The 16,137-nt window shown below is 35.5% G+C and overlaps 1 protein-coding gene across 3 annotated transcripts in view; it reads right to left on the minus strand.

Moving 5' to 3' along the window:
- Positions 1-16,137, minus strand: part of USP9X (ubiquitin specific peptidase 9 X-linked) — a 103,000-nt gene that overhangs the window by 32,112 nt on the left and 54,751 nt on the right. For all 3 annotated transcript variants that reach the window (XM_080910606.1, XM_080910607.1, XM_080910605.1), the window contains exons 17-25: positions 15,692-15,787; positions 14,968-15,179; positions 12,731-12,971; positions 11,883-12,032; positions 11,005-11,125; positions 8,162-8,292; positions 7,678-7,956; positions 5,255-5,380; positions 3,903-4,028 (exon numbers count right to left, since the gene is read on the minus strand). In XM_080910606.1, the coding sequence (XP_080766732.1) occupies positions 3,903-4,028; positions 5,255-5,380; positions 7,678-7,956; positions 8,162-8,292; positions 11,005-11,125; positions 11,883-12,032; positions 12,731-12,971; positions 14,968-15,179; positions 15,692-15,787 (1,482 nt within the window). The remainder of the gene's footprint in view (positions 1-3,902; positions 4,029-5,254; positions 5,381-7,677; positions 7,957-8,161; positions 8,293-11,004; positions 11,126-11,882; positions 12,033-12,730; positions 12,972-14,967; positions 15,180-15,691; positions 15,788-16,137) is intronic.

Below are 16,137 nucleotides of genomic sequence, written 5' to 3' on the forward strand. Positions count from 1 at the left end.
AACCCTACTAAAGCTCAAAAAATACATTTCACCCCACACAATAGTGGGAGAATTTAATACCCCACTCTCACCAATGGACAGATCATGGAAACAGAAACTGAACAAGGACACTGCAAAACTAGCAGAGACTTTGAACCAACTAGAATTAATAGATATATACAGAACATATTATCTTAAAGTAAAAGAATACACCTTCTTCTCACTACCCCATGGCACCTTCTCGAAAATTGACCACAATTGGACACAGAACGAGCCTCCATCGATATAAGAAGATTGAAATACTCCCATGCATCCTCTCAGATCACCATGGTCTACGGCTGGTCTTTAACAACAACAAAGACAACAAAAAGCCCACATACACATGGAAACTAAACAACGCGCTGTTAAAGGATAGCAGGGTCAAAGAAGAAATAAAGAAAGAAATTAAGGATTTTCTAGAATTCAACGAAAACGAAAACACAACATACCCAAACCTATGGGATCCAATGAAAGCAGTATTAAGAGGAAAACTCATAGCCCTAAGTGCTTCCAAAAAGAAACTGGAGAGAGCTTACATCAGCAACCTGACAGCAGAGCTAAAAGCCCTAGAACAAAAGGAAGCAGATATACCCAAAAAGAGTAGACGGCAAGAAATAATCAAAATTAGGGCAAATTCACCAAATAGAAACAAAAAGAACCATTGGAAAAAAAACAAAACCAAGAATTGGTTCTTTGAGAAAATCAACAAGATTGATAAACACCTAGGCAGACGACCTAGAGGGCAAAGAGAGAGTATCCAAATTAACAAAATCAGAAAGGAAAGTGGCGACATAACAACTGAAACTGAGGTAATTCAAGAAATCATCAGATCCTACTACAAAAACTTATACTCCACAAAATTGGAAAATCTGGAGGAAATGGACGAATTCCTAGACAGATACAAGATCCCAAAGTTAAACCAGGACCAAGTAAACCATCTAAATAACTTCTTCAGTCATCAAAAGCCTCCCAACCAAAAAAAGCCCAGGTCCAGACGGGTTCAGTGCAGAATTTTTTCAGACATTTATTGGCGATATAACACCAATACTCTCCAAACTATTTCAAAAGATAGAATCAGATGGAATATTACCCAACTCATTTTTTGAGGCTACAATAACCTTCGTACCTAAACCACACAAAGACCCTACAAGAAAAGAGAACTTCAGACCAATCTCACTTATGAACATTGATGCAAAAATACTCAACAAAATCCTTGCAAACCGAATCCAAGAACACATCAAAACGATCATTCATCATGACCAAGTAGGTTTCATCCCTGGGATGCAGGGATGGTTTAACATAAGGAAATCCATCAACGTAATCCACCATATAAACAAACTCAAAGATCAAAATCACATGGTCATTTCACTAGACGCTGAGAAAGCATTTGACAAAATCCAACACCCCTTCATGTTAAAAGTCCTGGAAAGAACAGGAATCCAAGGTCCATACTTAAACATAATAAAAGCAATATACAGCAAACCAACAGCCAACATCAAACTTAATGGCGGAAAACTTGAAGATATCCCACTAACATCAGGGACTTGACAAGGCTGCCCACTCTCCCCTTACCTATTCAACATAGTACTGGAAGTCCTGGCTGGAGCAATTAGACAGCAAAAGGAGATCAAGGGGATACAAATTGGAAAGGAAGAGATAAAAACATTACTCTTTGCCGATGACATGATAGTGTACTTGAGTGACCCCAAAAATTCCACCAGAGAACTCCTACAGCTGATAAACAAGTTCAGCAAAGTGGCTGGATACAAAATTAACTCAAACAAATCAGTAGCCTTCCTATACTCAAAGGACAAACATGTGGAGAAAGAAATTAGGGAAAAGGTACCCTTCACAATCGTCACAAAAACTATGAACTACCTTGGTGTGACTCTAACTAAGCAAGTGAAGGACCTGTATGACAAGAACTTCAAACCTCTAAAGAAAGAAATTGACGAGGATCTCAGAAAATGGAAAGATCTCCCATGCTCATGGATTGGAAAAATCAACATCTTAAAAATGGCCATCCTACCAAAAGCAATCTACAGATTCAATGCAATCCCCATCAAAATTCCAACCCAGTTTTTCATGGAATTGGAAAGATCAATGTGCAATTTCATATGGAATAACAAAAGACCTAGAATAGCGAAATCTATCCTCAACAACAAAAAAACATCTGCGGGAATCACTATCCCTGACCTCAAGCTATATTACAAGGCAATTGTGCTGAAAACTGCATGGTACTGGTACAGAAATAGGCATGTGGATCAATGGAATAGAATAGAAGATCCAGAAATGAGCCCTCACGTATATGGTCACCTGATTTTTGAGAAAGGAGCTGTAAACATTCAATGGAAAAAGGACAGCCTATTCAACAAATGGTGCTGGTCCAACTGGCACTCAGCATGCAAAAGAATGAAAATAGACCCTTTCTTATCTCCTTGTACAAAGCTCAAGAGCAAGTGGATCAAAGATCTCCACATTAAACCAGATACACTGAAACTATTAGATGAGAAAGTAGGGAAAACCTTAGAACACATAGGCACAGGAGAAAATTTCCTGAACAAAACACCAATGGCTCAAGCTCTAAGGTCAAAGATTAACAAATGGGACTTAATGAGATTGCAAAGTTTCTGTAAGGCTAAGGACATGTCAAGAAAACAAAACGGCAACCAACAGAATTGGAAAAGATCTTTACCAACACCACATCAGATAGAGGCCTAATATCCAAGGTATACAAGGAACTCAAAAAGCTAGACACCAGAGAATCAAACAACCCTATTAAAAAATGGGGTACAGAGCTAAACAAAACGTTTTCAGTTGAGGAACACCGAATGGCCGAGAAACATCTGAGGAAATGCTCGACATCCTTAGCCATCAGGGAAATGCAAATCAAAACAACCCTGAGATTCCACCACACACCAGTCAGATTGGCCAAGATCCAAAACTCAGATGACAGCAGATGCTGGTGAGGCTGCGGAGAAAGAGGAACACTTCACTGTTGGTGGGGTTGCAAGCTAATACAACCACTCTGGAAATCAGTCTGGCGATCGATACCTCAGAAAATTGGATATAGTACTACCTGAAGACCCAGCTATTCCACTGCTGGGCATATACCCCAGGGACACTTTAATACACAACAAAGATATATGCACCACAATGTTTATAGCGGCTCTATTTATAATAGCCAGAAGCTGGAAGGAACCCAGATGTCCTTCAGAAGATGAATGTATATAAAAATTGTGGTACATATACACAATGGAATAGTACTCAGCCACCAGAAACAATGACTTAACCAAATTCTTAAGAAAATGGCCGCATCTAGAGAATATCATCCTGAGTGAGATAACCCAGTCACAAAAGAACAGACATAATATGCAGTCACTGATAGTGGGATGCTAACCCCAGAGGCTTGTACTCCCCCAGAAACAACTCACAGACTGTATGAAGTCCAAGAAATAATGAAAACAAAACAAAACAAAAAAAATATTTACAAAACAAGAAAACTTTAACTATTTCCATGTTACATTTTGTTTTACATGTACTTTATGCTCATTGTAACTTCTAAGTTTTCAAAGCATACAATCAAACCTTGAAAAAAATCAAGTACTGACTAAAAAATATATTCATATAGTTTTATGTAAAAATTATGTTAAAATCTGAAAAAAGTACTGACAAAAATGTATAATTTTAAGCAAAAAATGTTTAAAATCTGTACATTTATCTTTGTTTTGTAAAATAAAGTTGTTTAAAAAAATGAGCCTTTATTCAGGTATAACTGTAATTATAACTATGCAAGTGGTCTTTAAAGACAAACATAGAAGTTTATCCATATACACAATTAACACTCATTTCTGTAGGGGATTTATTCCTCTCACAATTCTTACCTTCTCATAAATTTTTGTGACTTCCTCATTTGGGCTGAATACAAGATGTAATCCCCCACATCCCGATGTCCAAATAATTTTTTGTATAGCTCTAATTACACAAATATCAGGCATATATCTTGAAGCCTATAAAATAATGATTAATTAAAACAAGACTATTAGTGCTGATCACTACAGAAACAACAATCATTGTATGCCCCGGTGTTAGAGAATAGGAAGTTCAAATATTGGTATACAACTTTTATAGTGGTTTTATTCATATTTAAAAGGTAAAAAAATCTAGGTATATTTTGTCACATATATAAACAAATGGAATATTCATAATGGGATTATGTTTTATTTTATAATATATACAATCTATCTATTTATTTACATGTAGTGTACCCAAGTGTACATATATGCATGCATATGTATAGTTTTTTTTCAGTCTCACTATGTAGACAAGGCAGGCCTAAAACTCACATAGATTTACCTACCTCCGTCCCCCAGGTCCTAGGTCTAAAGACATGTCAACAGGACTAGCATACAATGGGATAATATTTAACAAAATGGAATCAATGAACTATTGAACCTCAGAACACATTCAATTCAAAAAAGTCATCAATAACTTGATTTCTCTTTAGTTTATTTTTTGAGATTGGGGCTTGCAGGCAGTTTTTCTACTTCTTATCCTCCTACTTCAGCCTCTCAAGTGTTTGGATTATAGGCACATGATCCAACTAAATAAAACTCAAGAAAATAAAAACTTTCATAGGGGTCAAAAATTAGTGGTTATCTGATATTAGAGTTGAAAGGTACTACTGACTGCAAAAACCCACAAGGACCAGCTACAGAAACATTCTGTTTTAGGGCTATAGGTGTGAAACTTTAGATTTGTTAAGTCCCAAAAGAACAGAAAAATTATTGTATAATGTTTGTATGAGTATGAAATGTTGTATGTACACTGTGAAAGAATGCTGTTTACTATACATAAAGTTGAAAATAAAGTACTAACATTACTAAGTTGTCCTTGGAAAAACATGATCTAGACTGAAAAAGTAAAATAAGTGAATTTTAATAAAGGCTGTTTTGGGGTTAGACAGACTGCTCAGTGGTTAGAAGCATTGGCTTCTCTTCTAGAGGACCCAGGGTTCAATTCCCAGCACCCACATGAAAGCTCAGAATGGTCTATAGCTCCAGTTCTGGAGGATTCAGATGCCGTCTTTCTGATCTCCAAGGGCATCAGGCACACAAACTGTGCACAAACATATTACACACACACAGAATAACGTGTGTGTGTGTGTGTGTGTGTGTGTGTGTGTGTGTGTATGTGTGTGTGTGTGTGTATCCTACGTAATTCTTACAATACTCACCTCATCAGAAATTTGCTGAGCAAGACGAACAGACACATTTCTAAGCATGCATTCAGATGATGGGTTAGGAATGCTCTGAAGGGCACTTTGTAGCACCACTGCTTGATCATGAGTTACTTGGTTGACCTGAAAAACAGTAAACCATTTTATTTGAGTTTTCTGCATATAACTTGACCCAATCATTCATATCCCACTTATCAACATTCCCAAGATGTTTTCTTTCCACAGTCACACACAAAGTACTCTACCCTGCCAACATAGTATGCAACCGGCACTGATTTCTCCACAATCCTCCATTCTAGATTAATCTGACTCATGCTTCTATGAACAGACCAAGCCCAAACTCATTTCAAGATGCAGTAAATCATATCTTTTACATGTATATCCTTTATGCAGACTCTGCTCATAATCTCCAGTTATCAAATTCTACTTTAAAAATTAGAAATATTATGACTATAAAAAATGAAACATACAAATAGCAGTACTTTTACTTAATAGTATACTGTTTGTCAATGAGAAACAGATAATGAATATTTCTGGTTATCTTTTCTCCATATTGTAAATGTTCAAAATATCTGGAATATTACTAAATTTGTGTTTAGCATTAATTGCCAACAAATACTTCACAATTATAATGCCTTAGTATCTACAGCTAGCAAATGGCCACGCTCTCTAAGTATTATAAAAGCTACAAGAGCAAGCATGTTACTGCCTTTTGTGTGTTCTGTATACTTCATTAAGTAGTCATGTCATAGGTAAAATAAGTATCATTTTGTCCTAACAAGAGCCCTCCCTCATGTGGTTAAATACAGGTCTCATGTTAAAGCTGGGGATGGAGGAGGTTGTTAAACTCTTTGCTTTCTTCCTGCTTTGGCCTTCCAAGTGCTGATAAGAATCAGTCTTTCTTTTTAACCTATTGAAATTACTTTAAAAAATCCTAATGAAATGGACCATAGTCCACAATATATAATCTTAGCCATTTTTATCTCTTATGGAAAAGTTCACTCCTTTTGTTTTCTTTTTGGTCATATGTAGCCCAGGCTGGCTTTGACTTTGTGATCCTTTTGTCTTAGCTTTCCAAATCCTGAGATTATAAACCTCTACCACGCCTGGCTGGCTTACTGAAAATTTCTAATATATGAAAGTGGTCAGACTAAAATAATACAATTATTATTGAGGGCTGGAGAGACAGCTCAGTTGTAGGAGTCTGTTATTGCAGCTCCAGGGAATAGGACATTCTCAGACAAAGTGCAGGCAGAACAATTACATAAAATAAAATGTTGTTAAAAATATCAAGGCCTCCTTTATTCTGCCTCAACTATAGTCAATCACCTAACTTTCCATCTTCACTGACCTTTAGGATTGCTAGTAGGCAAATCTTAAGTATCATAAAACTTCATTTATACCCAAGCATGGTGGTGCACAACTTTAATCTTAGCACTTGGGAAGCAGAGGCAGACAGATAGCTGTGAGTTCAAGGCCAGCCTGGTTTATAAAGATCCAGGAGAAGCTAGGACTAAACAGAAAAACTGTCTCAAGAAACAAAACAAAACAAAACAAAAAACAAAAAAAAAAAAACCACACAAAACAAAAACAAACAAAAGCCCCCAACAAATCTAATTAAAAACTTCATTTACGAATTATTTTAGAAACCATTTAAAAAATAAAAAGGTTCTTTAAATATTACTGTATTATAGATATAAAACAATTACATATCATAATCACCAATATGCTATTCGTCCCGAATATGACCTAAATGATTTCTAAAGAAACTTTCTTCCTTAACACTTTTATTTTTAAAGAGAAGGTCTCTCATTGCATAGCCCATGATGACCTTGAATATGTTATAATCCTCTCACCTCATCCCCCTAAAGACTCTTGCCTTCTATCAGTAATTTAGTAACTATTTGCATAGTTTGGCCTTTTACTAGTCATTAAACTCTAGCATATCTTGAGATCAGCAAAATGAATCAAAGATCCTATCCTGGTAAAGACAGAATAACAAAGCCTTCATATTTCACATTTAAGCCAATGAAGATGGGACAGAAAACTGGTAAAAGGCTAAACCAATTACAAGTCTTAACACTGCTGGTATTTTATCTGCTTGGCACATGGTAGAACTCCATTCATGTGGTGTTTGTTTTACAATAAGTGAGAACGAAGCAAAACTCAAGTGGTCAGAAAGGAACCAAAGGAAATGCCCTCTTAAACATAAAAGACAGAAGAGTGTGTGTACTTTTAATAGAAATATAGAGTTATAAGTGAACATTTCTATCAACAAGACATATACTGAAAAGAAAATTTCAATACTAAGTTAAAGGTTGAATTCTAGACTGTAGAATCATTGAGAAATTTACCCTTAAAATTACTATCTACTTTTAGAAACTTTTGATTTTAGAAACCAAAACAAAAGTCTATATTACCGATGTCATAGGATTCACGCCTTCTACACCAGGCTGACAAGCTTCTGCCACAGCTCGAACATGGCCATAGCCAATAGCAGTTAATAACAGTTTGGCTATTTTAAGAGCATTGAGGTAGGCACCCCTTCGAGTTTCCATATCTGCATTTGGTAGGAAGTTATTTCTGGTTAGCATACTCAGGACAAGGGGCAGACCACCACTTTTCAAGAAGTGAAACTGAAAATCAGAAGAATCATCAGCCAAGGGTGCACCAGCAGGCATTAACAAGGCATAAACTACCTGAAAATAAAAAGGAGGGAAAAGAGAAGGACTGTATTAAAAAAGATATAAGACAATCTCCATTTTACCATCAAGACTACTAAGACATTGACTACTTCAAAACCACCTTATAATAATTATATCCACATTCTTCATAGCAATATATCAAAGATCAAATTTAAACAAGAACTAAGTTCAAAATAAAAGACAAAACCAAAAAACTAACCTCTGTTAGGTATAGCACTTGTGAGGCTGAAGGACCAAAGAAAAGTGAGTCCAGAGATGGACTAAGGCTGCTTTCTCCAAGTTTGGCATGGTCCAAACAAATAGCTCTTAATTTTTCTATTGTTGTACTATCTGTAAAAGAGAGAGGAACAGTCTGAAATAAAACACAATCCACATCTATATCACTTCTAGCATTTTCAAGAGCATGAAATAGCAAACAATTCAGTTAAGCTACACATTCAGTTAAGCTTCTATAATATAGGACCCATACTTGGGTTGAAAGTAAACAAATCAGAGAGAACCAAAACAACAAGCAGAGCCTTTTAATCAGCCAGCCTAAGCATAAGGGAACTGTATCTCATCCAGGAGCCAGCTACAAGAAACTAGATTAAAAAACAAAAGCAAACAAACAAAAAACCCACCTACTTTCAAAGAAAGAAGTTTAAATAACAGTAACAGTTCTTACCCCCAAGTTTATTTCCTTCTTTATGACAATACAGATTACTTAGTTTGTTTCACTGAAAGAAGCACAACACTCAAGAAAGTGAACCTTATTAAAACAGAGAGAGAGAGAGAGAGAGAGAGAGAGAGAGAGAGAGAGAGAGAGACAGAGAGAGAAGAAAACTGATTCCTGAGGTAATCCTCTGATTTCTACACAAACGTTGTGGTACCCACACAAAAAAAATGAATAAATAAATGCCACAAATGTTTTTAAACAAAAGTTCAAGGTGGTGTATGCCTTAAGTCCCAGTACCCAATAAAGGCAGGCAAATTCAAAGCTAGCCAGGAATATTTAGCAAGACTCTGTAAAACAACAAAACAGGGGTAGAGTAGGAGGTGGGGAGGAAAAAAAAAAAAAAAAAAAAAAAAAAAAAACAACCAAATACTACCACCACCACCAAGAACAAAAAAAAAAAAAAAAAAAAATCTAAAAAGAAACCAATGAATTCTAACAAATCACTTAATGATTTTAGCTTAAAATTTATACATCTGGAGTCTTAACCAAAGGAATCCAGCTCTTATACACGCATATATAAATTATTTCAGGTCCCTGATCATATATAAGCTTTTTATTATAAAATACAGATGTCAAAAAAATCTATCCATAAACTTGCCATCAATAGATGGCTATAGTCTTGAGTTCATTTGTTTTTTTGGAAGAGGAAGGACAATTTTATTACAGTTTAAAAGAAAAATCTTTGGGCAGGTAAGCTGTAAAACTTCAGCAGCTGCCTGAAGGAAAAAAATGAAGGAGGAGTAGTTATGTTTACATTTAAGGAGGCAAGAAACTAAGACGTGGTAAATGAGAAACCACATGGCAGAAAGGGAAGCTTTAGAGAAAGAAAACTCAGGGAAAAGTACTCAGGGAAAGCCCAAGTGTTAAGAAAAGCATGTTTAGAAAAGTAAAGGAAAACATGTTTTTTTTTTGTTTTTTTTTTTTTGAGCAATTCAGAAAAGTGAGCAGGTTTCTAATCATATGGGTTTATAGTTTGTAAGCTTCTGCCTTATTCTTTTTTCAAGTTTCTTTGAAGGAAACCCAGATCCAAGTAATCATATAATTATAGCAACGCATTATTTAAATAAGTAATTCCAGGAAAGCACAATGGTGTAAGACATTAATCCAAGTGCTAAGGAGGCAGAGGCAAAGATTTCTATGCATTCTAGGTCAGCAAAACCCACGTAGTAAGACCCTGTTCTCAGAGAGAGAGAGCGAGAGAGAGAGAGAGAGCGAGAGAGAGAGAGAGAGAGAGAGAGAGAGAGAGAGAGAGAGAGAGAGAGAGAGAGAGAGAGAAACAGAGAGTTCGACAGGCAGACAGGCAGGCAGAGAATAAAGACTAAGAAGAGTTTAAAATAGACTTTGGCATATTTAATAGTAATCGTTAAACTTGTGGAAGGAGGTAGCTCTTAAGAAAAAACAATTCATTCTGCTTGGTAAAGCAATACATACTTTAATCAAATGTTCACTGTTTTAAATTTGGACACTATAGCTTGAATTTAAATTGTGAAGTTAATTTGTTTGTGTGTATGTGTATGTGAGAGAGAGCTCGTGCGCATAAGCTGTGAGTATACACACAACACAGATCACATGTAGAAGTCTGAGTATAGCTTTGTTTATTTGTATTTGTATGCACAACTGTTTATATGCTTTTACCATGGGCACCCAAGTGGAGGTCAGAGTATAACTTGGAGGAAGTCATTCTCTTTCCACCATGTGGGTCCCAGGGATCAAATTCAGGCTTTCAAGGTGGGTGGCAAGCACCTTTACCTACTGGGCTATCTTATTGGCCCCAGGCAAACAGGTTTGGCAAATGACCATATTATATTATTCTAGAATTTTGGACCACATGGCCTCTGCCATTAAGTTCTCAGCTGTTGATCAACAAAAATTTGCACATAATATATAAACAAATGGGTGTAGTTGTAAGACAGAAAAACTGAAAAGATTACATATACTAAAATGTCATAGAATCTGATGTCAAAACGTAAAATTTTTTTATTACATTTTTAGGTGTGTATGTGTGAGTGAATGGCAAATGTATGGAGGTCAGAGGAAAGCCAGCTGAAGGGAGTCAGTTCTCTATGATTCATCAAATTTGCAGGCACACACATCTATTTATTGAGCCATCTCAAGACACCAAATAGATATTGTTCTGATTTTATTTTAGCCCTTGAAAAATTTAGACACTTTCTTTAGGTATTGGGCTGTATAAAAATAAATTGTTAGAGGATTTTGGCTTACAAGTTAGTTTACCAACCACTGATATATGGTTCACTTAGAAGAGGAATTCGTTAATATACCTTCTATTGTTAGCATTCATTATGTCATCATTAAAAACATCTTACCTGGTGGCATAAGTTTCATAAGCACTCTTGCTCCATCTCTAAGAGGTGGCATATTTAGGCTGCTCCCTAAGTCTGCAACTTGCCAAAGGAAAGAGATGTATCTGGGATGAAGAGACATTATCTAGAATATAGACACGAATAATTAGCTGAAAAATTACTCCTAGGCTTCAAAAAAGGTCTTTCTAAACTCTTATCTTCATACTTTGCTCCTGTTAGTTTTGTTATTCTTGCTCATCTCACCTGTACAAATTCTTCATGGAACAGACCATCATCAGAGCCACATTTTCAATACCCTTCAACCATTTTATTACACTATTTCTCACCTGCCTATAACTTAAAGAGGACTCTGAACAGTGAAACTGCCATCATGCCACTACTTTATTTCACACTCCAGGTTTTACTCCCCTCCTTGTCCACCACTACGAAATTTCTAACGTTTGTTCTTACACTGGAGTGGCTGGTGTTACTGCAGTCAATAAAGTTCTTATGAAGTGAACGCAGAGGTCAATGGGGGGCATCAAGTGTTTTCTTTGGATACAATGAGAAGGATAACAGATATTTCACTATATACAAGGTTTTAAAGGATCCACTTTACAGAACAAATATGTAAGACAGTGGTAGCTTTCTAAATTTATATACTGAGATGTTATAATTAAATTCCAATAGGTTAATTATATGCAAATATAACCAAATACAGGGAAGTTTTGGGTTAAATTTCAACTGAGTTATAATTACATTTCAGGGGGATTTAAGGATAATTGTGTAGAGACTTTACCTCATTAAACAAAGAGTTCAACAACAAAATCCTTGTTTATGTACTGTCTATTCTCAACAATTCTGAACAAATATAATGCCTTGCATAAACTGAATATACTTACGACTCCAGGCAAACAGCTTTCCACTTCTGGATTGGGGCCATCACTGTAATGATTACCATGATTTCCAGGAGATCCAGTTGAGGAATCAGAGGAGCTATCGGGACTTGAAGGCATATTGGAGCTTATTTGTGTAAGTTTGGCGGTAATTAGCTGAAAATGATACATATTGGGATCAAAGAAAAGGAAAAAACAACAGAAAACAGAAAATTTGGAAGCTAGTGATATGTCAACAATTGAATTAAAAAATACTAGATGCTGAGGCTGGAGAGGTGGCTCAGTGATTAAGACCACTGGCTGCTCTTGGAGGAGACCTGTGTTCTATTCCTAGCACCCACATAGCAGTTCAAGGGATCCAATGCCCTCTTCTGATTTTCAAGGGCACCAGGCACACACATGATGTAGACATACGTGCATACAAAACAATCATACATAAAATAATTTAAACAAAAACTAGATGCTAATACTTTCTTTTTAAAAAAGACAATTATTTATTTTATATGAGCACACTGTATCGGTCTTCAGACACAACAGAAGAGGGCATCAGATGTCATTACAGATGGCTGTTAGTCACCATGTGGTTGCTGGGATTTGAACACAGGACCTCTGGAAAAGTAGTCAGTGCTCTTAACCACTGCAGCACTAGATGCTAATATTTTCAAAATTACATTCAAAAAGTACTCTGTTGTAACTACTTGTTTTTGATATATTCTAAATGTCCCAATGCATGTGTGAGTTAGTGTTATAACCCTAGCATCTGACATTAATATTTACATAATAAATATTCAACAATAAAATACAAGGTGAAGTGCTATTTAAAATTTGTTCAGGGGATAACTAAATATACTTACTGATTTATCCTTTAGGTTTAATTGTCCAATCAACTTTCTGTCATCTCCAGGATCAATAAGCTCACCACCCACAAAGAGCTCAATTTTTGTATGAGCTACATTGGCTTTAATTCGATTGAGTATACATCGGCGAACTGAACCAATGGTATCATTTGTATGAGACCAAACCTCCAAGTCATCTACTTGTCTGCCCTGGTTTGGAAATCGAACTATAAAAGAGAGGTGTTTACCACGGAAAGCTCTGGTGGGGAAAAGAAATAGAAAATACTATATTCAGCAAATCTCCAAATTTAGCTGCCAAGAAAATAAAGAAACTTTAATACTGAATGTTCTTATTAAATAAAAGTGAGTTGAAGACATTTCCCCCAAAAATAAAAATTCTTTAACTATAAATTCTCCAGCATCCAAAACACAATGACTATATTCCACTGTTAGTACTTTGATGCTCAGTCATATAATATAATGTATTGGCCTATAAGAAATTAATACAAATATCAGGCATGGTACCTCATTCCGAAAATCTCAGCCATTGCTGAGGTGGAAAGATTACGAATTTAAGGCCAGAATGAACAACTCCTAGCAACTTTATCCCCCCTGCTTTCAATTAAGACATAGTAGGAACATTACTTTGACTTCTACACTTGTAAAGCCCAAATCACTAATCCTTGCTGTTTATAAATGTGTAAAATAAGATTTACATTGAGAAAATCCTGAACTTTATTTATTTGTGAGATTGGGTCTCACTGTATAGCTTTGGCTGGCATGGAACTTGCTATGTAGACCAAGCTGCCCATCACTGGGAGAGATCCACCGTTCTTTGCCTGAGTGTTGGGATTAGAAGCATGCAGTACTGCCCAGAATTGCCCAAAAAAACTCTTAACATCAAGTAATTCAAAAACTACATTATGTTGACATTTTACCTTGAAGGTATGATACAAAAAATAAGAAATTATATTATTAAGGATCAATTTAAATTTAACAAACGTCTGTAACTCCAGTCTCAGAGGAACTAATGCTTGTTTCTGACCCCTAAGGGCACCAGACATGCATATGGAACACATACATACATGTAAGCAAACACTCATACACAGAAAATAAAACTAAATCTTAAAAATAAAAAAATAGTCACTATGTACCATGTTTTTCTTTCCCTTTTTCTTTTTTCTTAACAAAATTTCACTATGGAGCCTTAGCTGAGCTAGAACTTATATTGACCAGGGAAGTCAGTCTCAAACTTGCAACTGTTCCCTCTGCCTATGCCTCCTGAGTATTAGGCTAAAAGACATGCTATAATATTTAACAGTACAAACAAAGTATAAAAGCTGAAACTTAAGGGATGTCTCAGTGGTTAAGAGTGCTTGGTGTAGCCCAAATCTCTAGCCCCTATATAAGCTTTTTTAAACTAGAGGCACTTGTAATACTAAAAGTGTGGGTGAAAAAAATAGGATGAATGGGGTTTGCTGCCCATCTAGCTTCTAGCTCCCCGAGAGAACAGTCTAAATGAAATAAGGCAGAGAACAAAAGAATAGAATATCCAAAGTCTACTGCTGGCTACTACAAAGGAGGATGGTGGGTACACCTACCTATACACACAAAAAATGTGTATATAATACACAATTATATTGAAACTTGGGGCTTATGAGGTGTCTCAGTATATAAAGGGAGTTGCTACTAAACCTGAACACCCAAATGGTCCCTGAAAACCAAATGACCCAAAAGGTAAAAGAACCAACTATTTCAAATTGTCCTCTGATCTCTACACTTGTACCATGGCACATGCATGGCCATACACACAAAATAGTACTTTTTATGTAAAAGGAAAATTAAGATAAAAACTGGCATCAAAGGAATAAAGGGTCTATTATTTTAAAACAATAACATGCTGGGCAGCAATCCCTGCACAGGGGAAGCAGTGATAATCTAAGTTTATGGCCATCCTGAACGCTACATAGTGAAAACATATTTAAAAAAACAAAATCATCACTAACTTTTTAAAAAAGCTGTAGAAGCTGTAAACTACTTTTCATGTGAGTTCTTTCTTCTCTAAAAGACTATTCTATCACAAGAATAAGCAAACATTTTCATAAGATGCTTATGTTTTTAAAGGTCAAAATACATTTTCAAGAACATAAATCTCTTTTCTTCTCTTACCCTTATACACATTTTAAAATAGGGAAATGGGTTAGGAAAATACCAAGCAACTAAACATTAATCCCAGTTATCAGTTATTCACTAACCTTGACATAGGCAAAATTGTTCTTTCTTCATGATAATCACTGTCACATTCATTTATATATTCTCTTAAAACAGTTAATACTCGGACCATTCGAACAGCTTCCTGTCTTGCACAATTAATACTGTCTTTATCACCATCCAAAACGCACAACGTGTCATAAGAGGCTTTCAAACGATCAAAGCAAGACTGAATGAAGTCTTCATGGATCACCACCTACAAATATAATGGGCAAATAAAGACAGAGATGAGAATACATAACAATGTTGGTCTAAACAATAATCATATTTTAAGCAGACAGTTTAAAAAGAAACTAATGTCAAATAAAGATAAATGAGATTAAAAAAGAAATTTAGAGGATATATACTAGTTAGAAAAAAAGCTCAGCATAGTCTTCAGTATTTCAAAATGTAATAAATGACATTCAAAGTAACCCAACCTCTTCAAGATTATTATCAAAGCAAGATTCATTTAGATAGTATTCCATAAGTATTTTATATATGTATGTATTTTGAAGCAAAGTGCTACTATATAATTCAAACTGGCTCAAAACCTATAATTTTCCCGCCCCCAAACTCTGACACAGGCATATACCACCACACCCAGCTTTTATGGTTTTTGTAGCTGAAACAAAATAATTTTCAGTTAATTCTGACTTAAAGAGAAAAATCTTGTAAGAATTATAGTTCTATCAATTAAGATTCTAGCATATACACACTGAGCCTCACCTGATTAACCTGTAGCCTTGGACCAAGGTTTGTGTATATCTCTTTAAGGAGATCGATAGCTCGGCTGGCAATATCATCATTACTCTGAATTACAACCTAGATTTAAAAAAATGTTACTCAAAAAATGTTTCATTGGGCATTTACATTCAAATCATATCCTTAGTTATTTTCAATACACTATTCAATATCATAATGGTTAAGTTGATTAAGTAAATGAGACAAACAGATCAAAGAATAAATGCAACTTTTAAAATTTACTGCAAATAAAATATGGTTTGACCAAAGTGTGAGAGGCTTTTCAAGGAGGAATTTAAACTAGTTAAAAGAAAACAAGATGCTATTTGAATACAGATTAGTATAAATATTCTCCCTACTTTCAGTGCTACAAGATTTACAATCCACACCTATTTACACTGGTGGTTTTCAAGCCGGGTTCTACACTCTAG

This window comes from Micromys minutus (assembly GCF_963924665.1).
Source record: "Micromys minutus genome assembly, chromosome: X".
Lineage (NCBI taxonomy): Eukaryota > Metazoa > Chordata > Mammalia > Rodentia > Muridae > Micromys > Micromys minutus.